This window comes from Rhea americana, unplaced genomic scaffold (assembly GCF_003343005.1).
Source record: "Rhea americana isolate MKP2758 unplaced genomic scaffold, rheAme1 scaffold_203, whole genome shotgun sequence".
Lineage (NCBI taxonomy): Eukaryota > Metazoa > Chordata > Aves > Rheiformes > Rheidae > Rhea > Rhea americana.
This window is the reverse complement of record NW_028186184.1, coordinates 553,107-569,056: the sequence shown is the minus strand read 5'-3', so window position 1 is coordinate 569,056 and position 15,950 is coordinate 553,107. Positions and strand designations below refer to the sequence as shown.

Here is a 15,950-nt window from a genome sequence, read left to right as displayed (position 1 = left end):
CTTTCACTACCCATTTTAATACAGCAGTCAGATTGCAAATTAACAGTACAGACTGTGTATAAATTACCAATAATCCCTATGCTACGTTGAGATATTTACTCCAACGATTGTTACTAGTTTTGCCAAATGCAGTGATTGTCTCAAGAGTCATTGTTATCAAGTGGCATAACAAGGTCAATGAAAACAAAAGCTTTATCTTAACTTCATGTTTTGTGTCTGAATATTGTGTTAAGACATAAACGTATAGTTACAACCCTGAAACACAGCACAAGCGATGCAACAATATTTCAAGGGACAGTTTTTTTTTTCTAGGAAATCAGTTTTGGTACATTTTAGGAAGTGCTAATATTTCTGTAAATACTGAATCCTTTCACTACAGGTATCCAGCTTTACTCAGTTGACAAATGGTGCTAGAACCCAAGACATGCATTAGTATTTAACGTCTTAATATGATCTAACAGGGTATGCTTAGCCACTATATTTTATCCATAGAAGATCTGATTTTGCATGTGTCAAAACTCAGCTCTCTGCCTAGGCAAGACAAATAATTCAGCCTTCCTGTAGGAATGAGTGATGGACTAATCCAATACGTGTTTTATGAAGAAGTCCACAGTAATACAGCTGACATGGTCTGCCATACCATTTGGAGAAAGAACAATCTGTTAATTTTGAAGGGTGAACAGGAAATCAAAACCCAGTATTTGCATCAGTGGAGGTGCCCAGTTTCTTCCAGTAATATTTGCTGTATTTCCAGAACAATGCAAGTGTACACACAGTATTACTTTTATGACATGCACGCATATATCTGCGCTAYTGCTGATCATCAATGAAAAGTGTTTTGGAAAGACTTCTAAAGTACAGAAAGCAGAAGTGTCAAATGGCGGTATCAAAATAACTGTAAATTTAGTCCTAGGAGGACTAGGAGGACCCGAGYCACATCAGATCAAGTCTTTTATAGCACAAGAAATTCTGCCTTCAATTAGTCAAGCCCACTCCGATGCTACTAAGCTAAGTAAACAAAAGATCCCGAAATTACTATACGGCAGTTAACATTTTTACCACTTCCACTATTAATTTTATAAAGGTTGCTGGGTGACATTCTGCATTAGTCCAGTATGTCAGACTAATACATACTTCAAATATTTACTAAGGCAGAATTCTTCATACTTTGTGATTATAGGGTTAGATGACTTCATATTTAGTGGATAAACAATCCTTAAAAAAAAATTACAGTTTCCTGAACTGAATGCAGAAAAACTCTTCATAGGAACTACACTGTTAGAAGTGCAACCCTAAGTATTCTACCTAGAAAGGATATTTAGAAGATAAGCTCCAGAACTAAGACTGACCTTTATTTCTGATGGGAAGGGTTGTGGCGACATTAGCAGGGGGTTTGTCAGGCTCCTGGGGTGGGACGACCATGGGCAGCGCCTGCACTGGTACACGAGGAGCCTAAAATGTTGGATACTAACAGATTACTTTTCTCATACTCTAATCTAGTTATCATTCAATAGAAGGTAAATAAAACCTGTTACAAAAGCAGATTGTTTCAAGGTAACTAATAAAACTTAGTATCTTTTAAATATGCTGACTTCAGTCAGTAACAGCTTAAGATCATCTGACTTGTATACACTTCACATTCTTAACCTAAACAATTATACATCAAACAATACTCATCTCAACACAGTATAGTACTACAGTCTGGTTAAGCAAATATAAGCCACAATGGACTACAAAAATAACTGAAGAAAAGCCTCACTGAAGCAGATTCCTKTTCATTTGCTATTATTTTTTTCTTGTCAGTAATCTTGACAAAGCAATAGGAAAAAAAATTGAAGAACTACACAGTGATGCTCACCAAAGAGTCTCACCTTTTTTGCAACAGCTCAGTTATCTACATCGCATCTTTACTTACAGTTTTGTAGTATATGAAATGAAATCACGGGATCTTCTCATCTTTAAACTTCAATAAGCTGCAATAAAAGCAAAAAAGCCCCACAGACCATCAACCGTTAAAATCTTACCCTATTTAAATCATGGGATGGTGGGGTCAGCTGAGTAGCATCAGGTGGAGGAGCAGAAAGCAAGTTGTTTGGGTAATCTAGAAGGTAACACACCACACTGGTATGACCTCCTTTTGCTGCCTCAATTAACATTGTTGATCCATCCTAAAGAGGTAAAGATCACAGTATTAGAAACAAACATAATCAAAATATGAGACCACTGAAGTGTTTTGGGAGATATAATACAAAGCATGTCTTAATACAGCTTTAATAAGTATATAATCAGCAGTAAGTCTACAACCAAGCTTAAGAATTCTTTTAAGAACTTAAGAAAAAATTTAATTGTGTTATTTTCCTTCCTCTTCCTCAGTTCTGACTTTACTACCTCAGTCAGACATTTGGATTCATGGTAATCACTTCTGAAGGAGTACTCAGTCCTTCAAACACCTGCTTCAATAAATATGCTCACGAACCTAACGTGTGCTCGTGGTTTTTAACTGACAAACTAGCTCTTGTACCTTACTCCTAATTAAATCATGACATGTTGGGTTAAGTCAGCTGCTAAGAATACAGAAGGACAAACCTTCAATCTGTGCGTAGGATCAGCACCATGAGCTAGCAGTAACTCCACAACTGCCAGATGACCTCCAGCGCAGGCCAGTGACAACACAGTATGATCGTTGTTAGCTGTGGTCCTATTCACATTTGCGCCTTCAAAAATAGAGAAAGATTTTAAGAGAGACTTAAAATTCTGCCAAAACTCAAAGGAAGTTAACCTTTTTCTTAAACATGAAAACATAGCTGTTCATGGCTGCAGTCTTGCGACAGACATAAAACTGAGTAGTCAAGCATTACTATCATCAGAAGCTTCTGTTTAAGCTGTGACAATCACTGAACCAAAGGTCTGTCTTGTTAGCTGGCTAGCAGCTGTAAGGAATTTAACTCTTAGCATACATGCATCCAAAAAAGGTGGCCAGCACTACTGGACTAGCACTCCAAACTGATTTTTCAAATGTCTATGTTTATAAGTATGAAACTTCATACAGTAGGTGTTCCTATAGCTTTTAATTTTCCCAGCAATTTTGCCAGTATAATACCTATTTTTATGAATAAGTCAATGTACAGATCTTAGTTGGTCACCAGCAAGCAGATTAATCATTGCAGTTCTGCCTCTTTCCTTTATTATACTGGAAAAATTAAGTTATACTAGAAATTTTAGGCTAGTCCTGATCCACACAAAATAGGTATAAGAAAAAAATCTTTGGTATCAATTCAAGAAATAGAAAATAGCAATACATACAGCTGATACAGAGCTAAGTAAGGCTGGAACTGGTAAAGCAAGTTATAATCAGACTGCAAAAAACAGGCACATGAAGTTGAAAAAAAAAAAAAAAAGACAGTGCCTAAAAGCTGTATTAGTAGCACTGCGACACCCGTAACCACTGCTGCTGTTGCAGCATTAACTAAAGTAGAAGACTAGAATATAAACTATTTTTAAAGTTGCTGCAATTCCCCCTAATCTCATCAGGAATAAGAAGTGATTGCTATGTGCCTCGTTTAAGTACTACTCACTTAAAGTATTTTAACTGAACTCAAAGAAGCTACACTAGTAGTAATGTGTGTCTGAACAAGTATTCCACAGTGTTCCTAATCTAGAACTCTTCTAAAACGAGGAAAGGAAAAACAAACTAAGCCTTCTTACAAGCTTACCTTTGCTAATCAAGAACTGAACAGTGCAAACATGACCTGCCCTTGCAGCTTTCATGAGAGGAGTTCTTCCACCTTCAGATTCATGTTCCTACAGCAGATAAAGACAGGCTTAGAATTTAAGATTCAAGAAATAGCATATGGGAAGGAATAATTCAGCCTGTTTCTTCTTCTTTTTGAATTGGAAACAATAGACATGAAGATCCCTTTTTGGTATTTGGCTTTCTTCATATATCAAAATTTAAACAAGATTTCAATTGAGTTCAATCAACTTCAAGACCCATGATAGTATCACCTACCTTTGTATAGGTCTGAGACTACTCGGTAAGAAGCATCCGAGCAAATAACAGATTAATTTACAAAATATATTCCATCATGCTTAACTTCATGTTTTGTTCTTGTACTGGTCTACAAGTCTACTGAAATGTAATAATCAGTTTACTTCCATCATCTTAATTCCAGTACAGTATACCAAATAAATAACATCAGAACAGAACCATCAACTGTTTGCTGTTTAAGAAACAGCAAAAATATGCAAATAAGAATATTAACCCTGAACCAGGTCAACAATTCTGTTTAGCACCACTACTTCCTTTGTAGTCAAAAGAAAAAGGTAATTCGTATACAACTGAAACAACAGCCACCATGATAAGTTTTCAGCAGTAAATGTGGGACAAAAACCAAAAAAACACTTGTCATCTTAATTTTTAATTGTAAAATTTTAAGATGGTAATTACTTACCAAATCTGCACCTGCCTGAAGTAAGACATCTGCTACATCAGTATGGCCATTTTCACACGCATATGTCAGTGCTGTATCACCTGTTGCTGTTGTTGCATGCACATTAGCCCCTGAAGCAGTATTAATGAGTATGTAAGCTTTATGGAGTTCACTACAGAAAACACATAAGTCTCTTCATACTCTTTATTAGATCAGATTAAACATTTAATTCCCCCTTTTTAATAAAACATTCATGAAATTAAGTAATATCATATCAACTGCATTTGAGGGCTGGAGCAGAGGGGGGAGCGGAAGGGGGGAATCACCATGAACTAAAACTTCAGTTCTAAGAGTCAAGTCATTCTACAAAATCTAAATTAGGGTCCAAGCAGTAAATTACTTTAAAAGGTTACACAAACCATTGCAGTTGACTTCAAAAAGCCGCTAATGAAAGCGTAATGAATACAGAAACAGGAATCTTTTCTTAAGGTTATGGCACTCTACAGAACCATCAACAAAATTAGTCCATACCTGCAGCTAACAAATATTTAACCAGCTCCAAATGACCCTCTTGAGCAGCCTCCATTAAAGGTGTTGAACAACCAAGTTCTATGTCAGCTCCTGCTTTAATAAGAAAATCAGCAACCTCCAAGAAACCTCCACAGCAAGCCAGAGTTAGAGCAGTTTCTTGCGTCTCCTCTGTTTGAGCATTGATGTTCGCTCCTTCAGAAATAAATGAAGACATGTACCATAACTACAGACACATCAGAAAACAGTAGTTATTAAAACCAGTATCAGCAGACTAAGCTTTTTCAGGCATGAAACATCCGCTTATGGTACACCTCATTTCTATAGCTGCATAACTATTCCCCCTAATATTGTGCTATACCAAACACACACCTCAACTTCCTTTCACTACTTTGGGAACTCCAAGAATCTTACAAAGTACTTTCCTGCAACTCGGCAGCAATATCATATTATCAAGATATGCCAAAGCCACTACATGTAATCTAGGTTACCCACATCAGTTGTTCAATATTTAACGCCTCTGAGAAACACAAAGCTGTTCTGAACGGCCAGTTACCAATTAGGGTTCAAGTAAGAGTACAGTAAAGAGTATTTTGCTAAAATTAACTACTCAATACTCAAAGTCACACAAGAAGAAAGCAAAATTGCAAGAAGTAACAATATCTTTTAAAAAAAGCATACAATATCAGATGCCCATGGAATTCCAGTCCATTTAATACACCGTAATAGTTACCTTGGCCAAGTAACAGTGCCACCATCTCTTCGTGTCCTTCTCTAGCTGCTTCCATTAGTGGYGTGTATCCTTCATCATTTACCTCTTCCAAGTTAGCTCCACGTTCAATTAACAAAGCTGCCAGTTCAACATGCCCACCACAGGCTGCCAAGGTCAATGGAGACTCAAAAGAGTCTGCAGGCATGTTCACCTGAGCTCCGCTGTCAAGAAGTAATCTTGCCACTTCCACATGGCCATCCTAGGAATTCAAAAAACCCAAAACAAGAACACTGCATGAAGACAGTCCAAAAAAAAAAAAAAAAAAAAAAAGGTATTCTGCCTGACACAGGCAATCTCTCACCTAGCAGCTGAATTGCTTCATTGATCCAGGTCACCTTAGGTGTATAGTTGGGTGACTTATTTTCCAAAGCTTAACAAATTCAGAAACTCAAATCCCATTAGAAGTCAGAGAATAGAAACAAGAGAATTAGAAAATCAAAACATTCAAGGAAACTATTAAAGAAGTATTCTTAAATGTTTTGATTAATGCTAGAAATCCACTATGATATAAGCATGGGAAGAAACCTCAAGAAATCTTTTTTTTAAATATGCCCTATTCAAAACTAAAATAATGTAAATCATACACCCAGCCTTGGTGTGCATACTATAACAAAGTGGTCAGCTTCACAGTAGATTCACAAATTCCTATGCTTTAGTTTGGCATCAATTTAGTTCAGAAAAAATAGCTGAAAGGGAACTTTAGGCTGTTTTAGAAACTTGCTTCCTCCCAAAGAACAATACCAAAATGCTACAACATCTTGTACTGTTCTATGGGAACAGAACTGAAGAGTAATCACATTATGTAAGGAACAAATTCTAAGAAATAAGTTACCRCTCAAATACCACGTATTTCTTTTGATCCATTACCAAAAGTTTTCCTATTATTGACAATAAATGCACTGTATTAAATAAAGTAATATTAAGAGATTTTCACTCAAAAGTACTTTTTCTTGGATCTAAGAACAGGTTTGGGTTTTTTTTCCCCTAAAGACTGCCAAATCTTTACATTGCAAAGAAGTCACTCTATGCCAGAGCTCCCCATTTATTCAAAAAGTGTTATTTTTGTTTTAAATTCAAGACGTAGTTGCGTTATTTGTTACGTAAAACATGCTTACAAAGTATCAGAAACATAGCTCATCCTCATTTCCATGAAGACTGTTAGTCTTACAGATTCATATTACACATTCACAACTTTTGGGGACGGAGATAGAAGAGGAGATGAGCTTTAAGTATAAAAATTTCCTTCCTTCCAAGGTAGTGGTGTATAATTACATTGCTTGCCTGCTGGTTCCTGCAATACTATTTCACTTACTGCTCAATTTTATAGCAGTCAGGACATTTTTTCTCCAAGAAAAGAAAAAAACGAGACCACTTGTAAGGGGTCCCTCATACATCACAAGAGCCACCGGAACTAGATCCTCCCTTTAGACTTTTTCAGATACTATTATCTTGCTGTCAAAATACTTTACCAAAAGTTAGCTCCTAAATTTGCTTCTTCCTTTAAAAACACCACCAATAAGATCCGAGTATTTTTGTCACATTCTCAGTACATCATAGACTCAGGAACCTACTTGAATGGCTTTTCAACTACATGTTTACACTAAAATCTTGACAGTGACATATCAAATAACCACTCAGTTCAACTTTTATATAAAAGAGTGACTAGCTTGATCACTGCAGTCCAACAGTAGGCACAACCCCTCCGAACCAATTTTCTCCRTGAAATTGCCATCTTCCATGCGAATCTGCAGTAACCATAGCAGAAAAGATCTAATGTAACACATGCAGAAGGATTGCATAGGAATAGCAGAGGCTTACCAGGAACGYGAGGCTTCCTTGAGGTTGTCATTGAACAAGATAAGTACATCATGATCTCAGATTAATAAGAGAGAACAAATTTAAGCCATTGCCATCCTCACCAAACTAGGAACCACAGCCACAGCTCCTTTCCAAACAACATACAAAACTACATCTAATATTGTTAAAGACTCAATTTTCTGAAATGTTTTATACCTTTCTATCATATCCAGGCAGCCTAACAAGATGTTGTCTAAGTAAGAAGATCCAGGACATATTCACCTTTTATATGAAATGACAACACTATTTTAGGGAAAGACTCTAGGGCTATATAAAGAATCCTTCCTCACAGAAATGTAGAGATGGTTCCTCAACCATCAGCCTCTGGCATGACAGATCACTTATCATYCCCAACTGATATATCATGAAAATGGTGTTGCAAACAGCAGAAAAAGATATGTTTCCAAGATTCACATAAAGGTCAAAAAGTCTTGAAAGCAATTATTGGTGTTTAACCACACAAAGCAATTTTGTCCATGTTTTAATGTGCCTTGCAATGGGTTGGTGCTGTTCAGCTCACCTACAACACCTCAAAAACACTTCAGAGTTTTGATCACAAAAGGTAGCTTGCCCAACCTGCACCAGCACATTAAGAGTTTTAAGGCCAATCAGTGGRGGCAATCAATATTCAGCCTTCACTGCAGGTCAGCTTTCTTCACTAAGAGCAGATGCAAACTAGACAAACCAGCTTTTTGCTCCCATGAGGCAAATCACATTACTGAAGAACTGATTTGCATTAAAGCAAAGGTAGTGCTGTATATTATAACAAAAGCTCTTGGACAGAAGTCCTTCTGAATGCTTTGTAGGACAAGGTTTAAGCAGTCCCACAGGTCTGTAGTATGTAAGCACTATAGTATAGGCACAAACTTCAGTAACATGTATTCAAGTTCAATGCTATCCTAGAGAAGGTAGCTTTGAGTTACTGGAGATTGGCAATTAGTTCTGCAGAAAAAGCATGCAGAAATGAGAAGCCTCTACCTTGCTACATTTCAGATCTGTAAGTACTGCTACAGAAAGCTGTTCTTTTTCACAAGCAGAAGAAAAGATAGCAGTACTCCCAACTCTACCTGTCTCTCAATCCTGCGAGCAAGCGTGGAGACAGCGACTTAAGAACTGCTTCTTGTGTAAACAGAAAACCACAACTTTTTCCCCATTGCTGAACAGGTTTTAATAAGAAATGGTCTAGACATTTCTGTCAGTCTAAACTTCTTTATTTCTCTAGCAGAGACCCCCCCCAAAAAAACACCACCACACACACACAAGGCAAGGAGGCAAAGACAGCTTGCTCTGTGGCTCCACGAAGTAGCAGTGCCCTCTGCAAACTCCTGATCTATCAAGCTGTCACGACAAGGAGGCTACTGGAAATAAACAACATAACTTTATAGTCACCTTCCATGAAGCTCCTTGCAAGGACAGCATCCCTGATACCCATATGGCTAATCTACTAATACTTCACCAGAGTAAGATAAAGAATACCATATGTCCTGATAAGCTACATGCCTTTCTTTCTAAAGGCTTCTTGACAAACGGAATTGCTTCTGCAAAGGATTCCCCCATCTGAAGCCATTAACTTGCTCAAAAAGACAAAACTAATTGAATTTAGAACCATTACAGTTACTTTAGAAAAGGGAAGACKATATCAAGTCTTTAATGAGAATGCATGGCGCTTCACCATGGCCCTGTGAAATGCCGCACAGGCTTAAAACAGACTCACCCAACCCATGTGAAATCCAAGGGGGAGAGTAACAAGAAAATATAATACAAGATAACTTTTGAGTTTTAGGCTTGAGTTTCACATACAGGTGAAGGGTTAAATGAACATAGGCACAGACATTAATATTGCACTTATCTAAGCATGCTGGAGTTAGAGGAAACCTCTGTAACAAGCTTTTTCACAGCCTCAAGGCCGTACATAACAGCTCATTTCAACTCAGGGTCACAAAAACAACTAAGAAAAAAGCCTAAACCTGCTCAGTTGCATTTCCTTTTCTTCTCTCCAGCACAAAGAGTTTCAGAATAAGCTCCTTCCTAGAAAATGACGCCAACATCTGCTTGGGTTTCTCATTCTGCTAGCTTACACCTGCCAGCCATTGGTATGGTACAGGGTTAGCCAACTCCATGCCAGGATGCACACTTCTCCAGGAGGGGAAACCAACCAATGTACACTACTCTAAATTTCTGAAAGAGGAATAAGGAGGATACATGACCATATTTACTCAAAAGAAATTATCAAAGTAAAAACCCAGAATGATAACAAACCTTCCACCTCAGGTTATTTGTATGAAGTAGATTGCAAATAGGATATCTGCTTTAAAGATGATGCAGATAAACCAGAGTTGCACAGCTGTTTAAGCCTGACAGTACTTCAAATGGAAACACTACCCAAAGATACAGATTTGACAGGTTTTCTTCATCAAAGAAGTCTAGAATCATCTCAAGCTAGACATTATACTATTTCAGAATTAAAATTACCCAAATATGATATGTTGAAATAAAAGCTTCAGAACGTTTGCACTGTATGGTAGGAAAGTATTATCCAAAATCAGAGTTTTCTCTGAATCTTACTAAATTTTGTAAGATGGCAATCTGTTTTACATTGTTTTACAACTGCCTCAGATTGACAGACTAGCAACACAGAAGTATGCTCAAATTARTAACTGACTGACAGCATTCCAACAATATGCCTTTTAATTTCCTAGCTGCTTCCCAAACATTGCCTAGGTGACTATGTAACCCATGCAGGAAAAAAAGCTGCATATGCACATCTAAACATCAAATTAATAACTGACTGACAGCATTCCAACAATATGCCTTTTAATTTCCTAGYTGCTTCCCAAACATTGCCTAGGTGACTATGTAACCCATGCAGGAAAAAAAGCTGCATATGCACATCTAAACATAACCGCTTCCAACATAAGTGAAAGAGGGTAACTAGGCTTACAGACTCCTTAAACATGACTGCTATTGGAGACATTCAACATATCTATGTTAAGACAGTATTTGCTGCATAAGTTTAGCACATTTCAGAACTACTGAAAGCATTTCATCAGCCAATGAGAAAAACTTTTAAGTAAGGTAATTCAGAGATTCCTACAAAAAGGATTTTCCAAGCTTCAGTTTAAAGTTGCTAACCCAGAATCTAGTGCAACTACACAAAGTGAAAAACGAGATTGTTAAAGCAAACGAGTATAATTTATTTCTGGTTATTCTTGAAGTCATTAATTTCTCAGAACTGAGGTCACAAAGGTATCTCTGGMGGCAAACCAGACTACCATGACTATCAGAAGGGCAAAACACAGTAAGTGACATGCAACAAGACACAGAGACATAGCCCACAGAAGCTGCTTTCAGATAATGAGCACATCCAATTTCATGACTTCTGTTACTGCAGAAAAACATCAAGTGCAATTGGACATACATGCACTTTGCATCCAAAGTATAGGTTAACAGAGGTCTCTGAGCTAATGCTCAAGTGATGCAGGTTTTAGCTGACGTCCCTCGAGAATGTAACTGTTTTATCAGTCATAAGAGCAAAGGGTTGAATTCTGCTGTTTTAGAAAGCACTGTTTCTCAAGTGCGTATTTTTTTCCATTCTTCTGCCAGAGGGCCATTAAGTGTGAGGGAGAACCAAAGCATCACCAAGTCAGGTTTTGCACCAAAAAGACCAAAAGCAATCATTATCTTCAGAAAGTGGAGATACTAAGAACACCTCACTGCTAAAACCATGCATTTCTTACCATGCAAGCCTCCATAAGAGCAGTGTGCATTTCATCTGTCTTGTGTTCCTGGTCTGCACCAGCCTCCAGTAGAAATCTCACCATTTCTAGATGGCCTGTATGAGAGGAAGAAGACACAACAGACGAAAATAACTTCCAGCAAAAGTGTATTTCAAGGCAGTCATAGAAAAGGTTTATCATACATAGTTAAAACAACAAAAAATCACGGTACACCATAAACAAGCAATGAAACACTTGAAAGGCATGTCTGYATCTGTAATGTACAATGCAAACAGCAGCTCAACAGCACATCCACTGTAWGAGTCAAGTCATCTGGTTAGTAGAACTATCTATGCACTACATGCATTCCTTGAAACAACTTTAAAATACAGTAGCACAAACTCCAGAAGGTTACACCAGGGTGATTTATTATTCTCTAAAGACCTTGAAACACTTTCATCTACAAAACAGAGCTTTTTATTTTCCCTTCTTCTAAGCTTGTTCAATTTTAAGAATTGGGGATTACTGTGTTCATAAATGATATTGTAACCAGCCCTCAAGCTTGTATAACCCTTAGACCATAAAAGGTATGAAGTAGATGAACCTTCGTACTTCCAAAGTTTTCTAATAATTCAATCCACAGGAACCCAGCAAATAAGGAAATTTAACAGCTTCTTCCAACTACATTCCCTCCTGAGTCTGCTAATTTCATTACCATAATTAAGTCTTGTTGTTGCACCAAGTCCCATCACCTCTCCTACAGTTATGAGAGAAAACACGCAAGCATGTAAAACTATTGCTGTTTTGTAACTCAAGAGAAAAAAAGTTAAAACTTGACACTAGAATACCCTTAAAAAGATGAAGACAGGTACAGCCCAGTTATGAGGATGCACTGCCTTTTCACTTTTCCTCTTTTATTGGGAGGGGAGCATAGAGAGGAGAGGACGGTTAACGATCTACTTAGTCCCAAATACCATACATCATTCTGCTGCAAAACTTCAGCCATATGAAAAATTTAGAAATAGATTTTTATGCCTTAAACACGCAATTTGGAGCAACACTAACCCAAGAAAAAGCTAAATGCCAAGAATATAGATAATGGAAGAAAAAAGCTAATGTTTTTTCTTTTTCATCATAGCAAACAATTGATTAAGTATAGATATGTAATCTTTCATCTCTGCATTCCAACCTCATTTTAGGAATCCAAGCATACTTTTTCAGGAAGGAGGAGGGTTTGCCCCCCCTCCATCTTTTCACCAAAATGCCTTTGTTCCTATACCACCATAAAAAAAAAATCCTACTATTGCTTATTAAGGCATTTAACATCTGTGCACCAAGAATTAATCAAGGAAAAAATTAAACATAAATGAAAAATGAAGACCCTCTACTGAGATGCCACAGCAAGTATCTCTTCCACAAGCGTGTCAAAAGCCATTCCGAGAGCTCTAATAGAACATGTCTTAAGTGACTATCAGAGCTGCTTGTTCAGATTTGCTCTCTCAGTAAATAAGTTTTCACCTCTTGAGTGATGCAAGATAGCTGCCTCCAAGGAGGTAAAAAAGGCCTGTTGGAACACTACACCTAGAAGAAAGGCATTGGATTTTGCACATTTGAGTGCTAAGTCCTGTAAATACAAGTCACTTCTATACCTGTGCAGAGATGCCCTGTAAAACATGTGAATGTGTAAAATGTGTAAAATGCCCTGTGAAGTATTCTGTGAGGTAAAATATCACTGTATTATAGAAAGATTATCTCATTTACTCTGATATCAAAGTGAATTATTTCCTTGCCTTACAACTCATTTAAGACTGAACAGAAGATACTAGATATGAAGACTCAGTATCAAGACATAACTTTGATCTAACATTCTCCACATGAATCCCTCATCTTAGAGGCCACACGTTTTATGCAGTATCAGATGTCAGGATAAAAAGCATCGAGTATGTGTCTGTCTACAGCATTCAAATTCATTTTGTACCAAACAATAATTTTGAATAAAAACATGTTTTAAAAGACTTCCCACACCCAAGTAAAGGCCTTGGTACYGTACCTTTATAACAAGCCAATGTAAGTGCACTCTCCTTAAATTCATTGGAATGCGTATTTATGCCTGCTCCATTTTCCAGCAGCACTCTGGCCACTTCCACGTGGCCAGCGCTTCCTGCTTCCATCAGAGGAGTGTGACCGTTTTCATTATGGTCCTCAATACTAGCGCCCGATTCCAGCAGTACTTTCACAACATCTACATAGCCTCCAGCACAGGCGTATGTAAGGGCAGTATTGCCTAGAACCAGAAAACAAGGTTTTGAAAACTGAGAAATGTCCACACTGAAACTTCAACTTAGGCTCCGTTCTACTCCTTTTACAGAGCTGTCTTACGAAATAGGCTTYACAGCCTACAGTTCAAAAAACATAGAAAAGAGCAAGTAACTATACGAAATAACTCAGTGCTGACAAACCGAAGATCTAACCAACTGCAGTCAATTCAATTCTCTTTCAATTTCCCTCCCAAATAATCCCAACTTGCATCACAAATACCCATCGTGCAACTTTGTTAATCAGCATGGAGAYACCATGCTGTAAAAGGAAGAGCCCCAAACAAGGAGCAGAATCAGCTACTTTTCTAAATCATGTCTTAAACATCTCTAAAGTGCTGGTTTAGAACATCCACAGCATTTACAAGGGGATTAAAAAAAATCCTCTGTGAATTCAAAAAGACTGAATCTGAAGAAAATAATCAAAGAACCTGCCTTCATGCATGCACCAAGGTGGGGGGCAGAAGTGGGGGTGGGGAGGGGGAGAACAAACTCAGAGCACTATAACTACTCAGGTAACTAATTCACTGGGGGGGGGTCTAGTATCTTAACTTTCCTCCTAATGTAGCACCTGTACTTAGTTGTTAACAACAGCTGCCTATATAGAAACTCTCCACCAAAAGGATGAATGAAATAGTTGTGCAAGCAGTTTGGTTACTTCAACACAAACTTGTGCAAAATTGAAAAGGGTAAGAGAAGGGAGGAGGAAAAAAACTCACACTCCCTACAATCACCTTCTGCTTACTTTCCCCTTGCTTACCTAGACCAGATACCAAGTAATTTTCGAAGTACACAGTACTACTCAAACTGTGCTCAACATACTGTGTGACAAGAAGTCTTATGTACACTAAGAAGACTTATATACACTAAGATCTTTCAGTTACTAACTTGCCTTTGTCTGCAACCAACTAATATTTTACAGGCTCATAAAAAATATAGAAGCTGTGTTGTAAATCAAGTAGTAATCTGCTCTGAAGAGCTTCACTTTGGCAAACAGCCACTCCTCCTAAATGACCACACAGTTTCCTGTACACTGCAAAATAATCAGATTTTCAGCGTTTCAACAAGCTTTTTCTAACATGCTTATTTACCTGTCGATGACTGTGCATTCACATCAGCACCATGAGCTAGCAGCAACTTCACAATTTTGACATGTCCACCATTAGCAGCAGCCATTAAAGGTGTTATGTCTCCTTTAATACCCCGGTCCTCCACATTAGCATGCATTGCCAGAAGAACCTGTGAACAGAAGGGCTGATCAACAACATTCGGAAGTGACAACCAGCATGACAAGACAGTTAGAAGTCTACACAACATAGCCCCTACTTTCAGGAACACGTGGTTTCTTTTTAAGAAAATAAGCACAACAAATGCATTAGTAACATACAGCTTATGTGCAAGTTTTCATCTGTCAATTAACTGACTTTTCCCACAATCTTAMTGCCACCTTCCAGGTGAATAAGACAGCATCCCATTGATTCAACACTCACTGTTATGTAATGCACACAAATACGCACAAAAAACRGTTTGGAAACCAACCTGTGCAAGCTCATAATAGCCTGCTGAGCAGGCTAAACAAAGGAGGCTTTCGCCTTCTTCTGTGTGCTCGTTCACACTCCGGCCTTCAATTAGCAACTTCCGCACAGCATTTACATCTCCTTCTGAACAAGCCTCTGCCAAGCTGCGGCTAGTAAGACAGAAACCATTTAGAAGTGAAAATGGACTATCTTTGAAATTCTTACTCTACGTGCAGAGTTAAAAAAAAAAAATGCCACAAAGATGCAGTCAACTAAAAAGCAAGCACAATCTAAACAATGCCAAAGGCGAGGAGGTGCTGTTTTTACATTTCAGATTTTCCACGCAATCTCTTTGAAAAATTCAGCCAGCCTCTCCTGTTACTAATTTTTAGCACAGTAAGATGCCAACTGAAACATCTGCAGAACAACCATCCTGTTTACTGTATTTTGCCATACAAAAGTAGTAAAGTGCTGAGAGATGAGAAGGTTATGGGTCTGATTTTCTCCCCCAGCATTACACATGCACTACTTTTTTTGTAGTTATTAAAACATTCAAGTAATAACTCTCCATTTTGAAGAATAGTATTTTAGTTCAACAAACAAGAAAACTTTTGGTTTTTTTCATTACTATTTGCTCCACAATGCATCCTCTCAATCTGTTCCTGTTTTGTAGTTCCAGTTTAGAAACACAAGTTTTGTGTTACTCATTTTGCTGAAGTAAGGGTCAAAAGAAATAACAGATAAGTACAAKGCCTTGTTTACCTGGATATTATTTTATGAATATTTCATTTCAAATGTGTAGCCACTGAACAGTT

At 37.7% G+C, this 15,950-nt stretch overlaps 1 protein-coding gene across 1 annotated transcript in view; it reads right to left on the bottom strand.

Annotated features, from left to right (window-relative positions):
• The window catches only part of ANKRD17 (ankyrin repeat domain 17), a 54,476-nt gene that overhangs the window by 32,468 nt on the left and 6,058 nt on the right, over window positions 1-15,950 (bottom strand). The window contains exons 4-14 of the mRNA XM_085304136.1: window positions 15,158-15,305; window positions 14,710-14,857; window positions 13,354-13,587; window positions 11,325-11,419; window positions 5,692-5,929; window positions 4,962-5,153; window positions 4,452-4,561; window positions 3,714-3,801; window positions 2,587-2,714; window positions 2,025-2,168; window positions 1,350-1,452 (exon numbers count right to left, since the gene is read on the bottom strand). Of these exons, the coding sequence (XP_085160262.1) occupies window positions 1,350-1,452; window positions 2,025-2,168; window positions 2,587-2,714; window positions 3,714-3,801; window positions 4,452-4,561; window positions 4,962-5,153; window positions 5,692-5,929; window positions 11,325-11,419; window positions 13,354-13,587; window positions 14,710-14,857; window positions 15,158-15,305 (1,628 nt within the window). The remainder of the gene's footprint in view (window positions 1-1,349; window positions 1,453-2,024; window positions 2,169-2,586; window positions 2,715-3,713; window positions 3,802-4,451; window positions 4,562-4,961; window positions 5,154-5,691; window positions 5,930-11,324; window positions 11,420-13,353; window positions 13,588-14,709; window positions 14,858-15,157; window positions 15,306-15,950) is intronic.